Raw genomic sequence first — 12,563 nt, 5'->3', positions numbered from 1 at the left:
GAAGGATGGGGAGTGGAAGATGTGTATGGACTTCGAGGCCATAAACAAGATAACAATCAAATATAGATTTCCCCTAACAAGGATGGATGATCTTATGGACTATTTGAGTGGAGCTCAATACTTCACAAAGATTGATTTGAAGAGTGGATATCACCATATTCAAATCAGGGAAGGAGATGAGTGGAAGACCACCTTCAAAACCAAAGAAGGCTTGTACGAGTGTTTGATAATGTACCTGAGGGTTTACCACCAGTTGGAAAGATCAGTCATCAGATTGACTTGATCCCTGGAGCCAATTCGCCAAATAAGACAACACATAGAATGACTTCAACAGAAAATGAGGAGTTGAACAGACAAGTTGAAGAATTGTTGAGGAAAGGATTGATCAGAGTGAGCCTGAGTTTGTGTGCGGTACTTGCAGTACTAGCACTGAAGAAGGATGGGGAGTGGAGGATGTGTATGAACTCCAGGGCCATAAACAAGATAACAATCAAATATAGATTTCCCCTGACAAGGATGGATGATCTTATGGACTATTTGAGTGGAGCTCAATACTTCACAAAGATTGATTTGAAGAGTGGATATAACCATATTTGGATCAAGGAAGGAGATGATTGGTTGGTTATGCCTTTTGGGCTAACCAATGTGCTGAGCACATTCATGCGGCTCGGGAACCAGGTACTGAAAGAATTTATGGGCAAGTTTTTTATTGTCTATTTAGATGATATTTTTATTTTCAGTAAGACACTGGATGCGAATTTAATGCATATTTGTGGGGTCTTTGACAAGCTGAAAGAGGAGAAATTGTTGATTAATTTGAAGAAGTGTAGTTTTGTGAAAAAGGAGTTAGTGTACTTGGGGTTTGTTGTCTCAGTAGAAGGTCTTAAAATGGATCCAAAGAAGGTGAAGGCTATTCCACAATGGCCTACCCCAAGGTCTGCTACTAAGGTGAGATCTTTTCATGGTTTGGCTGGATTTTATAGAAAGTTCATTAGAAACTTTAGTAGTATTTGTGCACCCCTGACTAAAATAATGAGAGGGGATAGAAAAGAGTTCAAGTGGAGCTTTGGAGTAGAGAAAACTTTTGACATGCTGAAGAAGAAGATGACAAAGTAACCTATTTAGCTCTTCCAGATTTCAATAAGGTGTTTTAGGTGGATTGTGATGCTAGTGGTAATGCCATTGGAGTTGTTTTAAGCCAAGAAGGTAGACCCATTGCATATTTCAGTGAGAAGTTAAATGATGCAAAGAAAAGGTATTCAGTCTATGATCAAGAATTTTATGCAATAGTTCAAACATTGAAGAAATGGAGGCACGATTTGTTGCCAAAGTAATTTGTTTTGTATATAGATCATCAAGCATTATATTAGTTGAATAGCCAAGGGAAATTAAACCAAAGAGATTTGAAATGGGTGGAGTTTTTGTAGAGTTACACTTTTTTCTTGAAGCACAAGAGTGGGAGGTCTAATAGAGTTGCAGATGCCTTAAGAAGGAGGCAATTTGTGTTGACAGAAATCCAGTTTGAAGTGGTTGAGTTCAATGAACTCAAGACTTTGTATCCCAAGGATCATGATTTTGCAGAGGCCTGGAAAGCTTGCAAGGAGCATATCACTTTGGATAGGACAAAATGGTTGGATTTTATAATCCAAAATGGCATGTTGTTTAAGGGAAGCTAGTTGTGTATTCCAAGGAGCTCAATGAGAGAGAACTTGATCAAGGAGAAGCATGGTGGAGGAATGTCAAGAAATTTTGGTTGAGATAAGACCATTTCTATTATCAGTGAACATTATTATTGGCCTCAGTTATCGCATGATGTGAAGAAATTTGTGCAAAGTTGTAGAGTTTGTTAGGTGGATAAAGGAGTGAGCCAGAATACAGGGCTATATCAGCCATTACCTGTACCAAAGAAGCCATGGGAGGACATAAGTATGGACTTTGTTCCTGGTTTGCCAAGGACACAGAGAGGCAATGATTCAATATTTGTGGTGGTTGACAGGTTTTCAAAGATGGCATAGTCCATCCCATGCCAGAAGACCCATGATGTTGTCCACATTGTTGACTGGTTCGTTTGAGAGGTGGTAAGACTCCATGGTCTACCAAAAAGTATAGTCTCAGATCGTGACACGAAGTTTGTTGGGTACTTTTGGAGGACCTTGTGGAAGAAATTGAAGACAGAGTTGAAGTTCAGTTTTGCACACCATCTACAAACCGATGGGCAGACTGATGTAGTGAACATGAGTCTAAGTAACCTTGAGATGCTTGGTAGGAGATAAACCCAAGGGATGGGATTTGATCTTACCATTGAAAAAAATTGCATACAACAATTTTGTCAAGAGGAGCACTGGTAGATCACCATTCCAAATTGTATATGGAGGTAGTCCAAGGACCGCGCTAGAATTAAGTAAGATGGACCATAAGAAGCACACGAGTGCGAAGTCGAAAACTTTGTAGAACATATCAAGAATATACATGAAGAGGTGAAGAAGCACATTAAGAAGATGAACCTGCAGTATAAGGTGAAGGATGATTAGAAAAGGAGGTAGAAGGAGTTCCAAATTGGTGATGTGGTGATGGTCCATTTGAGGAAAAAAAGGTTACCAATGGGAACATACAATAAGATGAAGAGGAAGAAGTTTGGTTCGTGCAAAAATTTGAAGAAGCATGATTCATTGAACACATATGAGGTAGAGTTGGTGGATGGAATTAATATTTCCCCTATGTTCAACATTGTAGACTTAACAAATATCATGAAGGTGGCATAGAGGAGGAAATAGCGTTAGAACAATATAAAATCCCTGCACCTACTTTAGAGGAGGAGATCAAAGCAATTCTGCATAACCATGTGGGAAGGAGTGCCAAAACAGGCTGCACAAGGAATATCTAGTGAAATGGAAGGGAAGACTTGTTGACGATTCATCATGGCTACTTAAGGTAGAGGTTGACCATTTGGGTTTTCCTCAACTAGCTGAGACGTGACAAGGTCACTTCACAAACTATCGAGGGTGTGTGATGCAGGAGCATCTGGTGGTGTAAGGGCAATCCCGCAACACCCAAAAATATTTCCTTTTTGTTTGCTTTCTTTTAATGTTTTTGCATTTTTGTATACCCATTTGGACGAATAAGAAATTCCAATTGTCAGAATTGTCCACCTGCTTTTTCTAGCCAACCTGGTATTTTTAGAAAGTTTCAATTTGAAGGCGGATGGAGCTAGAAATTTGTGGGAAGTTTAAGAATGAAAAATAAGCATTTTGGCGAAGGAATCAGGTCAAAACCATTCAGGTTTGAAAATTATTCAAGTTTTAGTTTCTTGAAAAACTGCTAAAAATTCTTCCAAGTCAGATTTGAGGCTTTAAACAACCCCAAACAACCCCAAAAATGGTGGAAATTAGCAGAATAGATTCTTTGCATATTCTTCACTTAGAGAGATTTATGACGGTTGAAATGACACGACAATCCGACTGTCAAATCAAAAGTTATGGCTACAAGAAGTTGGTCAACTTTTCAGAAAGTTTCGAATTTTTGAATTTGGCTCAATTTTAAAATTTCCAATTTCATCTTTTGGTACTAGACCGCCAAATTTTAAAATTTCAAATTGTAATTTCGTCTGTAAATCGTAGGGAGGCTATTTAGGACCCATTTTGGGAAATCTTTTAATAGTTTTTGGGTTGGAAAATTTGGATTGTGGGAAAAGGGTTTTTCTAGAAAATTCTATAAGCTGTAATGTGTTGCACCCTGTGAGGATTTATTCCTCTTGAATGTATTTGCATGTATTGAAGTTATATTTCAAATAATAATAAAATACTATTTGTTCTCATTTTGCTATATTTTTCTGTCTCGAGTTCTGTCCTCATCAGTCCCATTCTAATTTTTGATGTGTTAGGTAGTGCTATTTTGGGTTTGGACTAGGTTCGGAATTCGAGGATGAGTAACGATATTTGTGTGGAGTGTGAGTCATGATTTGGGTCCGAAACTCGTAAAGATGTAACGTGTTGATCTGGTCGTTGATGTGTGTTGTGGTATGGTTTACTTCTCATTCCTTCCCACCACCATAATGATTAGCGTTGACCTATTTTAAATCTTTGTCTTGGCTGACTTAGAAGATTATGCTTCCAGGGATAGTATAAATATGTGGATGATTTGAATGTATGAGATATGAAAGATGTGCTAGATGAAAAAAAAAATTCAATTGATGATGTATGAAGTTGTTGTTGCTGAGGTAGCGGAAATAGTTTCAATATTGCAATTTGTGTTACAGTGGTGAATTCTTTTTTTCTTTCTTCTTCTTTGTCAGTGAGCCTTTTTCTGGGCAGTGAGCCCTGCCACAGTGAACATTCTGGCAATGAACTACCCTTTGTAAAAATCACCTTAATGGGTGCTATATATTAAAAATTAACATTCTCTGTGGTTTTTCCCTTCTTGGGTTTTCCATGTCATATCCAGTGTTCATTGTGTGATCTTCTTTGTGTATGTGCTTTCATGCTATATGTGCTTTAATTAATTTTGTTGGTTATTTCAGATGTGTGAATGCATTGAAGAAAATTTTAAGTTGTCAACTGATTCCCCCCCTCTCAGTTGCCCAAATATTTAGCACTAGTTTGAAATAGTGCTTGGGATATCCATTACCAAGTTATTCCTTGAATTTGACAAACAATGGTCACACATTGATCTTCCTCTTCCATACTCACACCCACCAACTATAATTGGGTTATAATCATGGTGAATACATTTAAGTTCTTAGCAATATAAGTACCACCACCCATTTCAAAAGTGCACAATAGAATTATATTAGTATAGGTTTCTCAATTTTTTCTATAGGGATTTAATGATGAGTTCCTTAGAAAATATTTACAAAAAAAATATATCACACAGTTTTATAAGGATCTGCACCTTGCAATCCAAAATTAATAAGCAATTCAATGATATTGCAAATTATTTGGATCTAGATAATATAGTCCAAAGATTTCAATCTATGAGAAAATCTCTCATCTTGAGTTTCCATTGCTCTAAGTTAGTTTTACTAAAATGTTCCATCTCCACTCTAGAAATGCTTACCATCTCTTTTAAACCATGATTAGTACAAAATACTTCATGCCTACTAGCTAAGACCTGGGTTGACTAGGATTTGATACCCAATAAAAGGAATCAAAGGTGTAGAAATGTTTCCTACACTAATCTAAGAGAAGAGATGAATATAAATAAGATCTAAAATAATTAATAAGAAATAAATAATGCAATCAATTAATTCACCACAACATGGTGATGTATCTGTTGACTCTAAATTTTGCTTTGGGGACAAACATCCTTATGGAAAATTTAGTGTTGGGGGCCAAACTGTGCAAAGGAACACTGAATGACCTCCGGGATTGAGAAGCCGACTCTTCCTTGGGTTTTGAGGAAAGGGAAAGGAAATCAATACTTTTAAAATTGAGATACTAAAACACTTAGGCGATATGCCATATCATTAAGAGACAATGAACTAACAAAAATCAAGAAATATGCGTAACTTCTGTAAGCCCATTCAACTATCCATAAATCCGAGTCAAGGACATAATCGAAACTACAACCAAATTTGCTTGAAAACATAGGGGAAACATTCATCACACATTCACTAGATAACAAGTATAGAAAACATAGTTTAATCAGTGAAGTCTTAGATAAAATACTCTCAAAGTTTATCGGAATTTTCAACAACAATAGCACATAAAACACTATTAACAGTAGGCCAAGAGAGACATCATAACGGCCACAAGCACAATCCGAATAATCTTCTTATAGCAAGACCAAAATAGTTTTTAAGGCTGGAAACAAAAGAAAACTCCTACTTAGCAAATTAGACTGTTCTTCTCTTCAAAATTCTTCCTTCTTTTTTTTTTGGGCGGAAAAGAACACCGCCTTTAAGTAAGCCACTGCCCCTACAAACTGCTTCCCAAAAATGCCAAAATAGCACAACCCCCCTTGAATAGAAAACATGGTCTGTTGCTACGGAGTCCGCACCTAGCAAAACAAACCCTACAACGCGACCCTCTACCCGCAACGGACTAGCAATTACCGAGAACTGAAAAGATTCTGCCAGAAGAGAACAGACTGTGGAAAAGGGCATAACCACCAAAAACCGTTCGCAAACTGCGCCAATGAGTGGGCCCGCCAAGAAGGACAGTCAGCAATCATTGCCATTTGTCACCCCCGCGTTGCTTCAAAAACTCGGTGCCAAAAAATGGAACGAGGGAGCAACGCCGGACCACCAAGTGTCCCGCGTGCTTTGCCTTGCTGGCAAAAAGGCAATCACAACTGGGCCTGCCGAAAAACTCAAACTGGGGAAAATAAAGGTGAACATTTCTTGGCGACTAACAGGGGCAATTATGCCTGCGGAATAGAAGAACCCAAAATTACTTGTTCCTAGACTAGACTTCAAGCCACGACAGGATGGAAAAGATCAAAAACCTGCTGCAAAGGCAACCACTCATCCTCGGAGAGCATGACCTGCGCTTCCAAATCTTGGAAATATTACTCCAGGCAAATTACTTCATCCAGGGGCAGAGGTACAGGTTCATCTTGGACCTGGTTTAGGAGGGTGGAGAGCTAGGCTAGAAGATGCAAAAGGCATTCCACCTCATTCATTGAAATAGGGCTTCCCAACCGTTGCAGGAAAACTCTATCCTGCTGCATATTCTCGATCTGCTGCAATACTTGTTCAATCTGTAGCACAGAACCATCCGCAGGGAAGGGAGAAGGTAAGCCTAGAGAAACAAATTTCTCGACACGCCGTTTAATGTCTGGTACTGAAAATTGCAAAGGCGTCAGAGCAACTGATACCTGCGTAATTATCTTGTGGCGATTTATGAAGACATTAGTCCTTTTGATTAATTGTCAGTGATCCGCAATCCCTTTCTCCTTAAGCTCCTCTTGAGCAACATAAAGCAATTGAATAAGATTCTGGGCTATAGGAAACTTCAGACCGATGATAAGCATGGAGTTATTAATAAGGTGCTCGGCCTCAGCACAGAGGGATTGCGCGTCACTGAGAAACCTTAACACCGGCTGCAAGGATGGGCAATACTGCTTTACTTTTTGCCAATGGGAAATATACAGCTCCATCAACATGGCAGATAAGTCTGGAGCAATCGGTTGTGGGGGTGGGAGACTCATCAATCGAGATATCTCATTATCTTTCCCAACCGCTTCCTGCTGGAGCTGTTGGATCTTGTTCTGCTCGATAGCCGCTTGATTTTCCAAGGCTAAGATTTTTTCTTCTCCAGTCTTGACGGCTTGTTGCAATTGCAATGTATGATTCTATTCCTGCTGTAGAAGAGTCTCCAATTCTGAAACATGTTTGCCGGATTGCTCGAGACTAACTTCTTTTTCTTTCAGTTCGACTTTGAAATTCGCCTTCTCGTCCGACCGTGACACCTGGGCTTCACTAAGTTGATGAGCATAACGTTCTTTGAGAAGGATTTCTTCGCGCAATTGCATCTGAACCTGGGTAACCTCCCTGGAAGCAGCTTTCAATCGTTGTATCTCAGAGTCTTTATTTTGTAGTTCCTTCAGAGGTACATTTCTTGTCACTTCCCGACCTTTTAGCTGGGAACCAACACTGTTAAGGGCCGACTGCAACTTTCCTTTCTCGGAGTTAGCTTGAGTTAGCAAGCTCTGTAGACGATTGATCTCCGATACTCGAGCCTTATCCTCCTTCCTCTGTTGGGAAAGGGAATCATGGAGGCTAACGTTTTCTACTTGGAGCTTTTCTAAACGATAGCTCTTTCTAATAAAGTCCGTGGACACTGCCTTAGAAGTTTCTTCCATCATTCTGACCTTGTCGGATGCCGTGGCGCTTTGGAGACTAATGCCCATTGCTTGTAATTCATAATCATTGGGTCTCATCTGAGATTCTGACTTGTCCACCTTGGGAGTTGGATTTGCAAAGTAAAGGCAACCTCTTTGCTCGCTGAAATGGGTTTGCAGGCGAGGGCGAACGCGACGAGCAGTTTCCTTCTCCTTCCTCTTATTGCCTTTATTCGAACTGACGGTTTTATCATAAATAACTAGCTGCTGGAAACTATCCGGATGATCGATGGCTTGACCTACAAACACTGCACCAGGAGGGGCAGTGCAAGAAGATTGGACGGAATGAGTCACTGCTAGCGGGGAAAATAGCAGGACAAAAGGGGAACCCGCTAGTGGGAAAGAGCTAGCGGACGCTGCAGCCATACCTTGGGGGGAAGACTCATCAAAACCTAACCTACGCAACACAAGGACTATTTCTAATGCAGGCGACTGAAAAGTCATAGATATGGGAATCGCACCCGAGAAAGGAACAGAAGCCTGTGTGAGGACGTCTTGAGGATTAACCGTGATACCCGCCGGGGCCAAAGTGAGAGCGGTAGGGACTAAGGCTTGCATGATGGGTGCGAGGGTAATTGTAAGAACATCAAGAGAAATGGAAGAGGGGAAAAAATGACGTACCTGATTAGTCGAAAGATGTAGTGACTGAAAATTTGAAGATGCTGCCGCTGATATATTAGGTGTAACCCCTTCTGACCCACTAAGGTATGGCTTCTTCTTCGGGGGAGCCTCAAAAGACTGTTTCTCGGACCGCCTCTTACTAGGCCGCGAACGAGGTCTGCGAGTTGCATTGTCTAAAGAAAGAGGGATTTCTGGCTCCGGTGCATGCCCCTCGGTATTTATGATCCCAACTTCTTGCTGAGCAACTATCTCGGGAGATGAGTCTCCATGTGAGGAACTGTCACCTGTCTCATCATCAGATTTATTTTCCTTCATTCTTGCTCGAAACACTCAACTAGGGATGCATTCCCAAGGCTAGCTCTAAGTTGATTTACTTCCTGACGATAAACCCAAAAAATTTCCCTTTTCTTTCTGGGTCAGGATAAGGTTTTCATGCCTTCCAACAACGCCTGAGGAATAGGCTTCGCGAGGTTGAACCTTTGTACAAGGGTATAAAAATTTAACCACGAGGGGCGCTCCAAAATCAGAAAATCATCAAGACCCACATATTTGCTTGGGTCATCAATCTGGGGGTTTGTATTTTCCGCCCATGAATCTCGAGGCTCATGCCTCACAACATTTTTTCTTTTGCTTAAGCAGCCATTAGGGTCATAACTCCATGACTCATCAATTACCATGAGACCTAGCTGCACCATCTTTGAGGTCAGGGTTTCCTTAACCGCTTTTCTATTTATTAGGGTAATTGGGCCAATGGCCTTGTTATCTTCTGTAATGGAGGTATCATGCTTCCCAGCGCCAATTGCCTGCTCGACTATCGCTAGCTACCTTGCCATTTCCAGAGCTAGGGTTCTGTCAATCACGTAAGTAGGAAGCTGAAATGGCTCCTCAAAGAAATCAGGTCCCACGAACCAGTCGCAAGGAGGGCGTTCATTCTGCATCCAGGTCATTTGAACTTGGGAGAAACAGGCTAGAGGCTCGCTGGGAATCACTTTGAAATCTTTAAGCGCTGGAGCCAAGAACAAATCTAAAAACTGGTAAGAATCATAAGAGGCTAACAACAGAGGCGTCCAACAAGACACCGACATCACATTTCCCGCCTCATCGAAAGTGGCCAAGCGCATAAATTGTGCGAAGAAAGCTTCATTTTGATGCAGGAGCAGATGCACCAATACTGAAGAGAACCTGAAACGCCGCAACTGTTGAAACTCGGATAACTGCTTGACCATGGCCTTAGCGATAGTCGTGGAGAAGTCAAAGTGGAAAGGTTCCCTTTGCTTCCTGCATTTAAAAAGAAAGTCCATCATGGCAGCAGTAATATCCCTGTCATTATCACGACCACACAGCCATGCCAGGGTAGATGAGATATCTCTGAGGTCATCTTGCTTCAGGTCACTGTAAGATAAAGGGAACTTTGGAAGCTCTGCTGACAAACTCCGATTGAGAGCGTTTTGATAGAAACATAATGCATCTCTCCTGGTATTCCAGAATTCCTCCATGGATTTCTCCGAGAAAACCTCAGTATTTTCAAAGATTGGGGAGTATAGCATTTCTCTAATGGCCTCTGGAGATATGATCAATTTCAGGTGTGAGCCGTTGATAGAAAATGAGGTGGGGTAAAAAATCTCCGCACAGACGGCCACAAACTCAGGACAGAAAGGAATTGTGGGAACCAAAGATTGTGGAGCACCACTCTTCCAGAAATGCATCACGACAGAATGAGGATCATTTCGGTGGTGCAACATTCTCGAACAAGCGGCCTCTCTAAGGCTTTTGGGCTGCTTTCGGACCTTAGGATCATAGACATTATCTAGAGAATCCAGAACAACCGATGAGTTCCAGGTCGTCGTTTCCTTTTTGGCCTTCGTCTTTGGATATTCCTTCTTTTGTGGAATGGCATGAGAGGAATGAGACAGTTCCTCGAAAAGATTAACCCAAAAACCTCTGGGGGCAGCCTTCATGGACGAAGGCTCAGAATCCATTAAGGCAGACAATCATCTTCTCTTGTTTTGCCAGAGACGAGAGATGAAAACCTGCACTTCTTCCTCTAGCCTCACAGCGTTGCAACAAAATGAACTGATTGATAGTCAGGAGAAATTTGGAACTTTTAAATGCCTGACATGCCTTGTTTTTCACGAAAGTTAAGGCTCGGCTTACACGCATGCCAACTCAAAATGCTGCAGCGATCAACCTCCATGAATGAAGGGAGCCGTTATTCCCACTTTCCGAAGAAACTACTTGGTTGATCTGACAATCCTCGGGAATAGTTCTTTAGGCAAAATCTTTCTTTAATCGAGAGGATCAGTTAGGAATAATGGCCGCATGAGCTGAAACAGGCTGGCGGAGCTTTCACATTTAGGGATGCCGTACCAAGAAGTACGTGTGGCTCTTTGTTTCCATCCATTCCTCTTTTCGAGGTGATTGATGAGACGTCGATATCTTGGAAATAATCCCATTCGCGTGACGCAAATTAATAAAGGTGTGATAGGAGCATTGAAGTGGGAAAAGGGTAAGCTCAAGTTGCCGATTGCTTACTTGCCAAGATTTTTGATATAAATATATCTTTTCAGACATTCCTTCATCACAACGTGAGCTATAACATCGAAGTTTCTGAAGAAATGGATACTCCAGTTCGGCTCGTCAGCAAAAGAGTACAAGTCACTTTCTTGGGGAACATTTCAGACCGGAGGCTGCAAAGGATGATGCGAAGAAAGGATCCGATAATAATTGTTTCCATCAAATGGATACTTGGGGAAGATTTCATTGACAATCCAGACTGTTATCGGGTGAATACGGATATTTGCTTGCGCTTCGTGGCTTCTCTGCTAGATTGCGGTCAGTCTAGGCTACTGACAACACAGCTGACTCAAGCACTCTTTCCTTTAGACTAGCTGGGAGGCCTTGAAGATGTAGTTGCATATTATGTACCTTTCCTAGGACTCCCTGTGGCATCTGACCTAGAGCGTTTCATTTTACATAATAAAGAAGTGAAGTGGCATCCACTTGTCGAAGGCCTGGAAACCATGTCATTGTCTTCCCATAGATACCGTGCTAAGCTAGCTGTTGAGTTTCTCCTGCGAATACATATGATGGTCCCCATTCCGAAGGGTACAGACTGGTATACTGGGTTCAGGGACTATATCTTCCCAAGAGTCCTGGTATCGGATCAGCCTCCTAACCTAGTGGTTATATTCATGCACGGGGAGCCTGGGAGTTCTTCTGTTTCAGAATAGCCAGGAGAAGAAGGGGACTCCAACACTGAGGAGGACACTGAGGAGGAAGATATTGAAGCTAGCCTCTAAAAAGAGCTGGCAAAGCATGACTTGCGCTTGAAACTGCAAGATGTAAACAAAAAAGAGGCCGAGGGCCCGCACATTTTATAAAAATATATGAGAAAGACTTAATATACTGATTTTACTTTTCTCTTTATCTAGTCTCTCTTTCCTTATGCTTGCTGAGCTGGAAATAATTAAAATAAATACAGACCACACATATGCACATAGTATACATTATTTACATGGAAAAGGGGAAGGGCCCCTTAATAGTAAGGCTTAGGATGAAAACCGTTGACTGAGATGGAGAAGGGGTCTCCATTCATGTCCTCTAACTCGAAAGCGTTGAAACCCTTACATCCTCTAATGCAGAAAGGACTCTCCCATAGGCAGTCGAACTTGGCGTGCTGACCTGGTTTTGCCATTCTCTCATTGTACTTCAGAACGAGGTCTTCGGGGGAGAAAATCACATCGGAACTCTTTTTACTATTGAACCACCTTTTTACAACTTCTTGCCTGTCTTGAAGGGCTGTGAAGGCGGCTTCCCTTGCTTCCTCTAACTCCATAATCTCCGCTAGCCTTACGACCATTGGGCCATTTTTGGCAATATCCATAGATTTTAGCAATTGTAACGTCTGAATTTCTAGTGACAGAGGAAAAAATGCATCTTTCCCATATACCAGCTTGTACAAAGAGGTTTTGAGGATCTGCTTGGGTGTTATGCGGTCGGCCCATAATGCACTCCTTAGGTGATGGTGCCATTCCCTCTTATATTCCGTCCCTATCCTCTTGATAAGTCGGATCAAGTTCTTGTTAGTAGATTCTGCTAGACCG

General features: G+C 41.4%; 2 protein-coding genes across 2 annotated transcripts in view; one reads left to right on the top strand and one right to left on the bottom strand.

The window, feature by feature from the left end:
• Nucleotides 1–12,563, top strand: part of LOC131034097 (uncharacterized) — a 150,865-nt gene that overhangs the window by 126,840 nt on the left and 11,462 nt on the right. The window lies entirely within an intron of this gene.
• LOC131875920 (uncharacterized) lies at nt 11,996–12,319 on the bottom strand. Its single transcript, XM_059220648.1, has one exon. It carries the CDS (start codon nt 12,317–12,319, stop codon nt 11,996–11,998), a length of 324 nt encoding a protein of 107 aa, XP_059076631.1.

Source organism: Cryptomeria japonica, chromosome 5 (genome assembly GCF_030272615.1).
Source record: "Cryptomeria japonica chromosome 5, Sugi_1.0, whole genome shotgun sequence".
NCBI classification, from domain to species: Eukaryota; Viridiplantae; Streptophyta; class Pinopsida; order Cupressales; family Cupressaceae; genus Cryptomeria; species Cryptomeria japonica.
Note: the sequence above shows the minus strand (reverse complement) of the source record. Positions and strands in the feature narration are given on the sequence as shown.

Bases quoted from the DNA above. Each gene is read 5' to 3' on its own strand.
- LOC131875920 (XM_059220648.1), bottom strand. From the start codon at position 12,319: ATGGTCGTAAGGCTAGCGGAGATTATGGAGTTAGAGGAAGCAAGGGAA.